This window comes from Lepisosteus platostomus, chromosome 13 (assembly GCF_059453375.1).
Source record: "Lepisosteus platostomus isolate fLepPlt1 chromosome 13, fLepPlt1.hap1, whole genome shotgun sequence".
NCBI lineage: Eukaryota > Metazoa > Chordata > Actinopteri > Semionotiformes > Lepisosteidae > Lepisosteus > Lepisosteus platostomus.
Genome location: NC_142623.1, coordinates 16442148 through 16454573, shown reverse-complemented (window position 1 = coordinate 16454573; position 12426 = coordinate 16442148). Strand labels below are relative to the sequence as shown.

At 46.8% G+C, this 12426-nt stretch overlaps 1 protein-coding gene across 2 annotated transcripts; it reads right to left on the bottom strand.

Annotated features, from left to right (window-relative positions):
* Positions 1-288: 288 nt before the first annotated feature.
* Positions 289-10809, bottom strand: LOC148650082 (volume-regulated anion channel subunit LRRC8E). Of its 2 annotated transcripts, none has more exons than XM_088603524.1 (3): positions 10502-10809; positions 5606-5753; positions 289-4590 (listed from the first exon to the last, which is right to left on the bottom strand). In XM_088603524.1, exons 2-3 carry the CDS (start codon positions 5744-5746, stop codon positions 2281-2283), a joined length of 2451 nt encoding a protein of 816 aa, XP_088459650.1. In that variant the 5' UTR covers positions 5747-5753; positions 10502-10809; the 3' UTR covers positions 289-2280. The 2 variants fall into 2 exon arrangements, with proteins under 2 accessions (XP_088459650.1, XP_088459651.1); XM_088603525.1 differs by having other exon boundaries at positions 10538-10809.
* Positions 10810-12426: the final 1617 nt, after the last annotated feature.

Genomic DNA, 12426 nt, shown 5'->3' with positions numbered 1-12426 from the left:
TTCTGATAATTCATTTGTTTCCCAACTGGCCTGTCTGTTTTTTTTTTTACTGTAACTGGCCAACAGTGGTGATGTGAGCTGGAGCTTTCCTCTGCAGCTGAGTGTTGATGGCCTGCTGGCCTTACCGCTCCTTTTACACCTCCTGAGGAAAGAGGCTGAACTGGGGTCCAGCTGAGCCACTGGTTAGATCAGACAGGAAGTCCGTCCCAGTACATGGACCTGCAGAAACTACGGCACCTCCGGGACTGCAGCTGTGTACAGGCGGGAAAGACAAACAAGGCTGTAAGCTTGAGCACTTGAAGTTTATTTTATTTTGCTATCCAAGCAGTTGAGGAATAGTATGTTGGTTTTCACAGCTGGGTTAGTCGCGTTGCCCTGAGCTTGTTCTGCTTGTCCTATTGCAGAGCACCCCCCTCCCGACAACCACACCAAAACAAAAAAGGTTTAATAGGCATTTTTAAACCCTCAACAAGGAAAAAATTAAGCTGTAATTGGACCACTTAAACCATTCTTTGCAACCCCAGATCTTTTTATTGTAATTAGAAAGTGTGAAGACCTTCTGGAGCTCAGGAGTGGAGGACACCTTCATCTCTAAACTCAACTTTACCTTTTGAAAAAGAAAAGATTTGTGACCTTTTATTAACGCAATAAAACAATTTTAATTGATACTGTTCTCTTTATTCTGTATTTTGAAATGGGGTGTCAGCAGTGCACCAGTGGTTGTGTAGATGGCCAAACTCAAACCTGTGTTTGTTTTTAATCAAATAGCTGCTGATGCATGAGGGAGATTTACATCATTCTGGGGCCACAGCTGAGCCTCAAACCTGTCACATGAGATAGTTCTTCTCGTCCTCATCAGCAACCCTATGAGCTCTACAAAACAGGTCTGCTGAAAGTGTTATCAACAGTGAGGGAAAAAGGAGAAGTTCAGGCTTCATAATTATCCCTGAGGTTTGAATCCTTGCTGACTGAGCACTTAAAGGGTTTTGATGGTCTTTGGAGACCTCATATTGTGGTATTTTGTGCTTGTTGTGTTATAAAGCCTTGCTCTCTGTAGAGTACTGTGCTGCTAACGAGGCCCATGTGGGCTGTGTATTCAAGAGCAGCATCTAAAACATTCACTTCTGGCACTTTTTACTTTAACCCAATTGTATAGGTGTTCAGCCACACTTCTTCATGGTTCATTAGTCGAAAACGACAAATATTGGTTTCCCGAAATATGAAAAAGTAAGGTGTGATTGATCAGTTAAATTAGGGCTGTCCATGTCTATCTGAAGCACCAGAGAAATTGCTGAATTGGTCCCATTAAGCAGTAATGATTTTTTTTTTTATTATTTAAGAAAATGAATACCTGCTGATCAGTAGCCCTTGCAAATCAAGGTTTAATACCCCTGAAACTGATGGTATTGTATAATAACAGCAAATGTGCACAGCATTACTTGCAACTGCAATGCTTCCTATCGTAATTAACCTAGTAGGTGCAGTACCGTAGTAGGTAACAGCCTGAACTAGGGTCTCTGCTCAGGTGGAGGGAGTTGAGGGTGGGGCTTGCTATGAAACTGACACCCTTTTGTCCTGTCCAGGGTTGCATTGGATTGGCTGATGAGATGTGTCCTGTATCTGTTGGGAATTCCATAGCTTCAGCAATGAGTTGATGGCAAGGCTCTAAGATGATAGGACTAAAAACAGTTTTCCTAGCTAGGTCTGCATAGCAAATTCCCAGGAAGTAGAGCATGATGGGAGGTACGGCCTCATCCGTAGCCATTTCTGAGCAGCATTACATAGTAATTACCCTTTCTCATCAAATCAGCTGCTGTGAATCAATGGTCATGCAAAAGACACTTGGTAGCTGCAATTCACAAAAAGTGTTCTTCATTGCAAATTGCATGGCTGTTCAATGCCAATAAAGAAAAATTGTGCTTTTGCAGAAAGTTCTCAGATCCCTTCCCGATTGTCATCTTACTAAACGTTAAGCTGTTCAGTTCATTACATTTATAAATGAAAACCAGGTACCTCAGCAGATTGCAGAACACCTCGCGACCATTAGCTACCCTCCTAAGCAGCAGGCTGGAAAATGCTCATCATTGTTCACTGTTTGGAGACCTATTTGGTAATCTGTATAAGGACAGGCACAGTTCTGATAACCCCCTTTTCCCACAGCAGGACATTCCGTCCTGGTAGTGCATCCCAGAGGAACTCCTGTGTTATGACCCTGAGTTATCCACACATGTGACTCGGCTCTCTCATCTTTTAGCCATGGCACTGCCTCCTCAATTCCCGTTAGCCGTCCTTTATCCTGTCTCGGATGTCGGGGGGCAGGAGGTCAAAGATGGCATCCTCCACCACCAGCCCGCTGCGGCGGAGGAGAGGGCAGTCCCCGATCTCGGGGGGCAGCGCCTCGAGGTTATTCCCCTTCAGCTCCAGCCTGACCAGCTGGGTCAGACTGGACACTTTCGGCGAGAGGGAGGCGATCTGGTTGTTACTGAGCACGAGGGTTTTGAGCCTCTTTAAGTAGAAGAGCTCGTCGGGGAGGGAGTCCACAGAGTTGCTGTCCACTGACAGATACTGCAGGCCCTGCAGGATGCCCACATCAAGCGGGATGCTGGTGAGTAGATTCTGGGACAGGTCCAAGTGACGCAGCTTGGTGCAGTAGAACAAGCCAGGGGGCAGGCTGTGGATCTTGTTGCAGCGCAGGTACAGGCACTCCAGGGCCCGGAGCTTGCGGATGTGATCAGGGATGTAGACTATGCTGTTGTGCCACAGTTTGAGGGAAACGAGGCGGCGGCAGTGTTGCAGGCTGAGGATCTCCTCCACGGAGGTGAGGCGGTTGTCCTTGAGGTCTAGCTCCTGCAGGTTGCTCAGGCTGAAGACGGCGTGGGGGATGCGTTCTAGTTCGCACCCCACCAGCTCTAGCGAGATGAGGTTGGACAGCTTCTTCAGGCTGCTGAAGGCCTGCAGCTTGGTGCCCTCGTTGTAGATGCAGAGCTTCTGCAGGCGCCCGCCGACATCCGCCACGCTCTGTGGGATCTTCGGGAGATGGCTCCGCAGGGTCAGAACCTTCAGGCTCTTCAGCTCCTTCAGGGTGTCCAGGGAGGCACTGCGGGAGAGCTCGTGGGTGAGGGAGCCCGTCAGGTGGAGCTCCTCCAGGCCCTGCAGGCTGTATATCCACCCAGGCACCTGCTCCGGCCCATCAAAGGTGAGCCGCAGGACCCGGAGGTTTTCGCGCAAGTGGTTGAGGGCGGCCAGCTGCAGTTTGGTGGGGCAGTGGATAAGGGAGAGCTCTTGCAGGGCAGCCAGCTGGGAGATAGTGGCAGGGATGGTGACGTCGCTCAGGAGCTCCAGCTTCAGAGACTCCACCTCCGTCACCTCGAACACAGTGTCCGGAAGCCCCGGAAGCATGAAGAGGTGCAGCTCCAGGCGGTTCTGCGCGTTCTTGGCCAGGCGCTGCCGCAGCTTCTCCGCCCCCCACTCGTGGTTGAGGTTCATCTGCCGCAGCCGGCTCTCGCTCACCTCGGAGAGGAAGACGGCGAATCGCTTGGCATAGAGGGCGTCGTACTGGTCGCTCAGGTGCAGCAGGAAGGCGAAGTCGTTCTTCACGTCCGGTATGTCGTTGATCCCCGTCTCCAGACGCATGACATCGAAGGAGTACTCCTTCAGGGGGCGATGGAAGAGCCAGTACAGGGTGTAGATGCACAGCAATCCGTAGATGCCCACGAAGCAGATGTAGCAGTAGGCCAGCTTGGAGAAGAGGTGGGCTTTGGTGTGACTGCAGCAAAAGATTTCGTAGCCGGTCAGGTCCTCCGGTACGGAGCACCGCACCACAATTTGGATGTTGGGGACCAGAGCAGCAGTATAGATGATGATCAGAGCCACGTTGAGGACCTTGAGGACCGTCTGGAGCACGTACATGAGGTAGAGGAGGTCTGCTTCCTCCACATGGTGGCGGAACTTCTTGACCTTCTCGAAAAGTGCCTTGGCCTGCTCCCCTTCTTTCTTGTCCAGAGTGGAGGCGTCCGCCTGCTGCTCGGCCAGCTTCTTTTCAGGGTTGGACTTGACCGAGGCGGAGGGCAGAAGGCCGGCCACCTCTTCCTCTCGTGCGGCATAGTCGGCTGAGGAGGAGGATGACTTCAAGAAGGCGTTCTCCCGCAGGATGACCAGTTTCTCCTCCCGGCGCTCTTCGGAGACCTCGCTCAGGGCGCGGGTGGTCCAGGGTGAGTCGAAGCACTGGCCCAGGATGGAGACGAAGAGCTCGATCTTGGAGGAGGTGCCAGGGAACTTGAACCAGAAGCTGCTGCAGATCATGAAGACGAGGGTATGGATGACCACGAGGTAAGGGAAGTACTTGGCATACCAGTGAAGCGCCATCTCGTAGCAGATGTGGTTGACAAAGACATACTGGTGAAGGTCCAGGTTGTTCTTCAGCCCGAAAAACTCCCGGACCATTGAGCTGTGAGGCGAGGGGTTGGGATCAGTGGGCAGACCAAGGTGGCTCCTATTGACGTGATTGCCTGTGATGTGATCACAGTTTATATCCTCCGGGGAGGGAGCAGAAAGGTGGGTCGGGAGACACGCTATCTTGTCTTGCGTCAGCTGCCAGACAGACAAAGAAGAAGAGAAGGTTTAGTGGGCTTTAGTGTGCAGGGAAGGATCTTTCTGTATAACTCTAGACTTGACTGGGGTTTTTATATTGGCAGAAGGAGTGAATTGCTTGGCAGGCTGGGTCTGTGAATTTGCAGGAAAGCCCTTGATAGGAGGACCAAGAGGAGATTTCAGAACGTTTTATGCTTTTCCCAGCAATTACGAAGAGACCATGATCTAACAGGTGTATTAGTTCTTCTAAGCAGTTTTCAGTTGTCACCCTTTGATCTCTAGCTTTTGAGAAGACTTCTGGGTGTCTGGATATTGACTGGCCAAGGGAAATAACATAAATGGCCATCTTCTTCCAAAGTCGTGTTTTTTGCCAAGTTCAAAGTGTTTATGTAGAGGGAGAAACTGTGAAGAGCTATTTGTTCAAGAATTTTTCATGTGCCTCTTTGTTAACTATCAGCCTGATTCCTCTGCACAAAAAAAGTTAGTTCCGCCCTGCAGTGTAATGTCTACTCATCTCTACTTGTTTCTTCTTGCCTTAAGAAATGTGCCTAATGTTTCTCATTTTTCCTTACTGTAACTGTTTAAGTGTTTAAGGGTATAGCAACAGGCTGGTCAACAGAAAGGTTACAAACAGCCCATCTTGCTTGTGTAGTAGTTTAGGATCTAAGTGAGTTTTGGCTTCAACAATCAAACTGGGAAGCTTGAGCCAGTCTCCCACACCTTTTTGTAAGAAAAGTGTTTGCTGTTTTGCCTCCTAAATAAATTATCCTGTAGTTTCCAAGTATGACCCCACTTCCTTGTTTGTCTTGTCGGGGTTCAGAGGCTGAAATATTCTCCTTGAGTGACCCTTAGGATTTAATACACTTGAAGCTCCTTTAATGTGTCCATTTACGACAGTGCCCTGAGATCAGGCACAAATCTTCTTTGAATTCTTTCTAAACTGGTGCCTGTCTCCGGATCTGAACGCAGCATTCAGAATAAGAACACACGGTGTCAGGCTGGGCTGAGTCCCTACCTGTAAGGTGCAGCCGAAGACCCCGATCATCAGCATGGCTACACAGAGGTACTCAGCGAACACGTCCCACCACGGCTTCAGAACCCGCAGCCGGGGGTTCTGGTCCACCGCAAAGTGCCGGAGCTCGTTCACCGGAATCATGATGGTGCTGAAAGAGAGCCGGAGAGAGCCGGTGAACTGAGAACAGCCTGCATTTCTCCCACCCTTTCTCCAACTAGCCACCAGTTTGTCAGGTTGCTACAAACCCTCCATCATCCCAGGAACGACATAGTCCGCTCTCAGACAGAGCCAGCAGCAGGTTTTACTTGGGGTGTGGGGGTGGATAATAACATAGATTGGGAGAAAAAAATGTTTTCTGATTTTCTGGGGCTCTGGGGTTTGTGCGTGTACGTGAGAGTGTGTGTAGCCAGCTCTTGAAGCTATAAAGGGGATAGTTCCCTCCCCCAACTCGAGGAGACAGAGCTCTCAGCTATTGGTGAAGGAAAGCCAACCTGTCAGGTTTTTGTTTTTAGAAGGGCAAGGCAGACCCCGATGTATTCTTACACGGAGAGGGTTAAGAAGCACTCCAATGAGTGCTCTGCCCTGCCCCTGCAGCCTTTCAGTCGCGTGCCTTCAGCTTGGGTGCTGGATGGTATGAAGACGGACAACATCACTGATGCCCGGCCAAATACAGGGGGGTCACCTTTGCAGCCCCCACCCTGGTTACTTGTCATTGCCACTCTGCCAATGCACCCCTTTACCCAAGCGCCCCATCAGATGTGGTTCATCACCACTGCAATGCACTTTGGGAATCCCTGACTGCAGCCCTGCAGCAGGCTCTATAGTACTTCCAGGTGCACAGCAGTCCTCTCAGTGTGACCCTCTCCTGTTCCCCCTGGGAGCCGCCCTGGAAAAGCCCAGCGGCCTGCAGGAGTAACCTCGCCAGTCCCGGCTTTGGGAAATCGAGGGCCGTGAGGACGCACTCCTCCCGCGACTCTGCAGGAAAGCCAGTCCAGATTTCCGGTTGTGGGTAAGTGGAAGAACATCATGACAGCTGCATCGCTGGTGCTATTTTTAAAAGCAAGACCTGCTCTACATGCCAGAAGGCAAGGGCAGCGCAGACACGTGTTGGCAGAAATTGCTCCGCACGGCTGTGCATGTTTTCGTTAGAAGCTGTGGTCTTATCAATTCTGCCAAATATATATTCGCACCTTTGTGATTTACGAACTTGGCATGTAAACTTTTAACACCGTCTTGGGCGCCGCTGTCCCAATTTCCCAGCTTTTTTTTTACAAGCCCCGAGTGGGATTTTTTCATCAGTGAAAGGGTGTGTAATCACACACTCCTCAGCAGTGATTTCGAGATCTGTGTGCCAGCATAGGAGGGCCATTCACAAAAGCACAAGGCACCTGTTGTGGGGCTTTTCAAAGGCTACAGAAGCTGCAGGACAAGTTCAGCCACACCTGCTGAAGAGGGAAATTGTGTGAGGGGGAACAATCCGTAGATTCTAGGGTTTGCTTTTGGTTTCAGATACAAATAACAGAATGCTCCATTTTCAGGTTCTAGCGTAAGGGTTTGCCTCTCGTTTTCTTGTTGGGAAAATTCAGAAGGACTTGTTTCTCCTTAGTCTCCAGCAACATAGATACATGTGGGAGAATTCCTCCTAACACTAATAATTTAACCATTAACAACAATATTTCAGTAATTATTCTTTGTAAACCAATCACAGTTATTCCTACAAAAGGTCTGTTTAATTGTTAAAATTTAACTTCCTCCACTATTAAACGTGTCCCTTTGGCCCAGGTGTTGCAACAGAAAACAGAACGTTTACTTGGTTATAACAGCAAACATTCGCACAGTTATCGGGGAAACTGACAATCCTTTTTAGTTGCAGGTGCACTGATATCTTATTGACTAGATACAACTTAAGTAAATTCATTCCGCTGATTTATATAATTGTGTGGGGTTGATCTGCAGGGTTTATTGTGAAGGTCCTGGGCTAGGAGATGTGTGTGGGACCAGTGTTGGAAGCAGTAAGGGCTATATTACAGCCTTGTCACTGGTCTCTGAGCCCCACTTGCCCCTCATCATCCCAGCTCGTCCTGCAGATGTGCTTAAGAATAATAAACTTTATTTTATATATCGCCTTTTAAAGAGGCTTCTCAAAGCGCTTTACATTAAATAAAAAATACTATGAGACGAGACAGTGGTATTATTCAATTACTGTTAGGGTTTGGAATAAAGTAGGAAAGCAAAGGGGTAGACACAGAACCACTTAAATAAAAGCCCTTCTAAAAAAGGAGGTTTTGAGTCTTGATATGAAAGATTTCAGGCAAGGTGACTCTCTGATATCCTTGGGTAGAGAGTTCCAGAGCATTGGGGCACAGCAAGAGAAGGCCCTGTTACCCATAGAGTGTAGATAGGCTTAGGGGACAGACAGGAGACCAGAATTAGATGAGCAAAAGTTGAGAGGTGGGGAGTAGGACGATAGTAACTCAGACAGGTACTGAGGTGCCAAGCCTTATAGATGAGCATGAGGATTTTGAAGTTTACACCAAACCTGATAGGAAGCCAGTGCAAAGACTCCAGGATAGGAGTAATGTGATCACTTTCCCAAGACCTGGTCAGGATTGTGGCTGCTGAATTCTGGACATACTGATGTTTGTTTAATGTGGATTTAGATACTTAGGCGATTACAGTAATCAATTCAGGCTTGAGTAATCAATGGGGGTCAAGTCTGGAGAGCAGGGCATCCATTGCATGACAATCATTTAGTGACACTGCATGACAGTCAAAACATAATGCATAGAGTCACATCCTCATCTTGCAAGAATGCTGTTTCTATAAGCAACAGAACAGGAGCCGTCCTGCTGCAGTGTTGGAAGATCGGGAAGAGCCCGCAGGACAGGTTGCAGGTGAAAGCAGGTAAAATCACTGAGCAAGGTGTGCATCGTGTAGTCAGGCTGCCATGAATCACTCTGTAGCGACTAGACTCCCCTTCTTGTTCCATCAAACTTGGATCTCAGCAGCTGGGCTGTTGTCACTCGACAACTGGCACATCGCTCTGTGCATCTGCGCCACACTCCCGGATATCAGTCAGGGTGCTCTGCAAAACGTCTTCATTCATCTCTAAAAGGGACCGTCTAGCTGAGAGGGGTTTCCAGCATATCGATCACGTCTCTTGAAAAGTGCAGCACACTGGTTCCTTCTGTGTGTGTTTCTTTATTTCCACAAGCCTTGACTTGCACCTCGTTAAACCACCTGATCGCTGGTGTCCAATCACGCCCTCTCTCACAGACGATCTGACGAGCTCATGCAACAGATCAGGGCACTAGTGCGTCAGGGTCAAAAAGATGTCGTAATGATGTCAGAACTTCTAATCAATATCCAATACCATATAAGATCTTCTTCCAAAAAGCAAGTATAGTAACTTCCATGCAAGTGTAGTATGATAAACGGTCTTTGATGTCTCAGTCTATATTAATGATCTGTAATTTGTGCTTGGGGATCAATGCAGTCTGATTCAAAACAAGCCAAAATTAAAAAGCCCTTCATCCAGAACTAGTTGAAAAAAAGTGGGCAGCTCCTATTGCCTGGAATGGATCAAAGTGCTACAAGATAGGATTGTCGGCGGTTTCCTGTCTCAGAAATATGAAGTGCTTTCCAGCAAGCAAATTGGGAAAAGCAAACAGTGGGTTAGAGATTAAATTCTTTTGAAGGTTTTTCCACTGGTACAGTGAAAGATAAGCAGGGTTTTTTTGTCTGGATGGGTATTGTATTGAAATGTTATTCCAAAGGTGTGGTTGCCATCTGTACCAATGACACTGAAAACTTTTTCACAACCAAGTGAAAGTTAAATAAAATGCAATCCAGTAACATGTAATTGTAAACTTCCAGTATATCAGATGAGATTTGTACTGTGAGGAGTTTGAAATTAATGAACCAGTAGTAGGATCGTTTGATCCAGCTTTGACAGTGCTTCAAGATGTATTTTTGAGTAATTGCAGTGAATGGGCGCTATGAGTTGTTGTCCTGAGATCCTTCTGAAGAAGCCTAACCTCTTACTAGGCAACTGAGCGAAAATGGACCCCCTACTAGAGAGCTGTAAGGAGGTTTTTTTTTCTTTTCCTGTGAGCTATTCAACGCGGACATCAGTCTGTAGAAAGGCGGTGTATCCAACGCATATGCCCACCTCAGTATTGTAGCGTTTGCAGTATCTTATCGCCTGGTACCTTTCAATGCGAGGCGACCTTTTACCGAAATCTTTTGCCCTGATACTGTAGTGCTAATTAAACAGAACGTTTTTGAGACTGCATTATCGGTACCATGCAAACACCAAGACAAGCTAAACAAGCATATTGTGGATTCCATAATGAGCTGTAGAAATTCATAATAGCAGGAATATACGCCAGCATTAGTCAGGATAAACTGCAATTAAGCTAATCCATACTACAGACACTACTGCGCTGTACTCTGACTTAAACATTCATTTATGTGTCCTACGTCCTGTATTTTGTATAAACTTAAGCAACAGGACACCACAATCAACATTATACTACTTTTCTCAAGCTGGGAAATGAGTTAATGTTGAACAATTTGGCGTGCGCGCTGAGGTCACTTTTGGAGAAGCGCATGAAAGCACATGCAGGTAGTTTCCATTCGGGTAAAACACTAACAACAATGAGAATCTGTATGCTTCTTCCTCCAAAAGGTATATAGTTTCAGACTTTAAACTACATTTGTATTACCGGTAACCTCGGTGTTCATTTTGATTGCGTTCAGAAAGACTTAAGAGATGCTAGCGGCACAGCACTTATTTTGCGTTTGGTGGAGACAGCTGTTCTGCAAAGTGCACTCGAAACTTCTCAAATCCTGTTCAAGAGACAGCACTGTAAAAGCTGAGTTCTCACAACATACCTGTGCCACCCGGTTGGGTTTGAACTAGATCCTCACCTTTGGCGTAATCTTCTCAAATGTTCCTGTTTCCATGGAGAGATACCCTACACCTTAGCTCGGTTCGAGCTGTGCTGTTTATACTGGTCTGTGAGCCAGTCTGTCGGTGTAGCAGTAGTTCGGCTTGTGCGTTTTCCGGCCCGAGAAGTTCTTGATATATCACCAGGCAAGTTTGTTGCGTGTGATGATGATGCGCCCCATTGTATTTGCGGTGATTGCTGCCTGCCCCCGTCTCCTCTCCGCCCCTAGAAGCCACTAAAAAAACTAAATTAGACTGTGAGTGTACCATGATCAGGTTACCTCACCCGCCGCTTTCGGATCTTAAAGATGATTGGCATGCGGGTGCAGGCAAAAGGTTAAAAAAAGAAAAGTTATTTTGCCCTGATAAACATGAATTAAATACGCGCCACACATTGGGCACGTGTCAAAATAAAACGATGGGACAATGTCTTGGATAACTGTTTGTGGTTTGACCGTTGAATGCTATGACCAGAAAAAAAAACAAGCTGGTGTCTGTTTCCATCCATTACAGGAATAAAATCGCTGATTCCGTATGGAAACGGGCCAGAGTAAGCGCCCACTCTTAACAAACAACACGGAGGAGACCAATACAGTATATATGCAATGCATTGATTTAGATTTTTGATTATCTGCAGTTCTAAAACTATAGTTTTAGGGTCACTTGAAGCCCCAGTGCAAAGCAAATGGCTGTGCTTTGGTAGATTGTATTTAAATCTCTCTGGGAGAAACACGAATAAACAGCCGCGAATAGAAAGGACCAGTACATTTACTGTAATGATACTAACCAATTGATGATGTCAGCTGTAGCCGACTCTCTCCGTTGACATGTAGTTGTTACATTCGTGAAGAACTTCCGATCAGCCCCTCAGAAGCAATATTACTATTATTGTATTAATAGAAATTGACGTATTGGGGACCGTTTTTTTTTATTTAACAGGGTATATGTTCCAGTGCATCTCTTTCACGCTTTACAGAATGTAATGCGGATCATCTTTTTAAGGATGTCTTGCGCTGGCTTGGGTACAAATAGGAAAGTATATCAGTCTTCACTGGCTCCTTTAGCGCCATCATGTGGTTAGTTCAATGCTGTTATTCACTATACTACCACTGACTACAGTATTACGTTTAATCTCCCTAAAAAGGAATTTTAATGGGGTCACGGATAAACCTGCCGCCAGTCAGGCACTGGTACCATAGTCTGGAGTTCTCTGGCTTCACAGAGATAGTCACTGGGACTTTTTTCTTATTTTTAAAAGTTAAAGGAATTGGTGCCTGTTTACAAATGTGGTGTATACAGCGAACGCCACTTCCATTCCTGGAGAGACGCAGTCCAGCAGTTTTCATGGGTCACCCTAAAATCATCCATCTCTTAGTTTTTCACGGAAGCAGGTTATTTGTTCATTTTAAGTCATTTAGAGATGATTAGATTATTAGACTTTAACCCCTGAACTGAAACTGAATACTTGCACCCCGGTGTTCGAACAGACAGGACTGCAGCTCTCCAGGACCAGGTTATTTTCCCACAATGCGTTTCTACAAACTGACCACTCAGGCAGCAGGGTTCCCCATCCTGGCCCTGGTGACCCCCATTCTTAATGGTTTCTTTTCCGCCCGAGCGCTCAAATAATTGAACCCTTTAATACACCAAATGATGGGTTTCATTTCAGCTCTTTGTTTTCAGTTCCTACACATCTTGGAAGCTGTATTTTCTAACGTCTTTGTTTGGTACGTCATTTAAGATCTCCGACTTTGGGTTTAAGGAGGAAAAACAACACTTGCAAAGGGACCAACCAAGCAACAAGGATTCGTTTAATCAAGAGCTCCGCTACATGTGGGGTTCTAGATGTGAGGTTCCCAGGACTAGAAAT

Bases quoted from the DNA above. Each gene is read 5' to 3' on its own strand.
- LOC148650082 (XM_088603524.1), bottom strand. From the start codon at position 5,746: ATGATTCCGGTGAACGAGCTCCGGCACTTTGCGGTGGACCAGAACCCC. The intron at 4,591-5,605 runs GTAGGGACTCAG...TCTGTCTGGCAG, and splicing joins TCTTCGGCTGCACCTTACAG to CTGACGCAAGACAAGATAGC.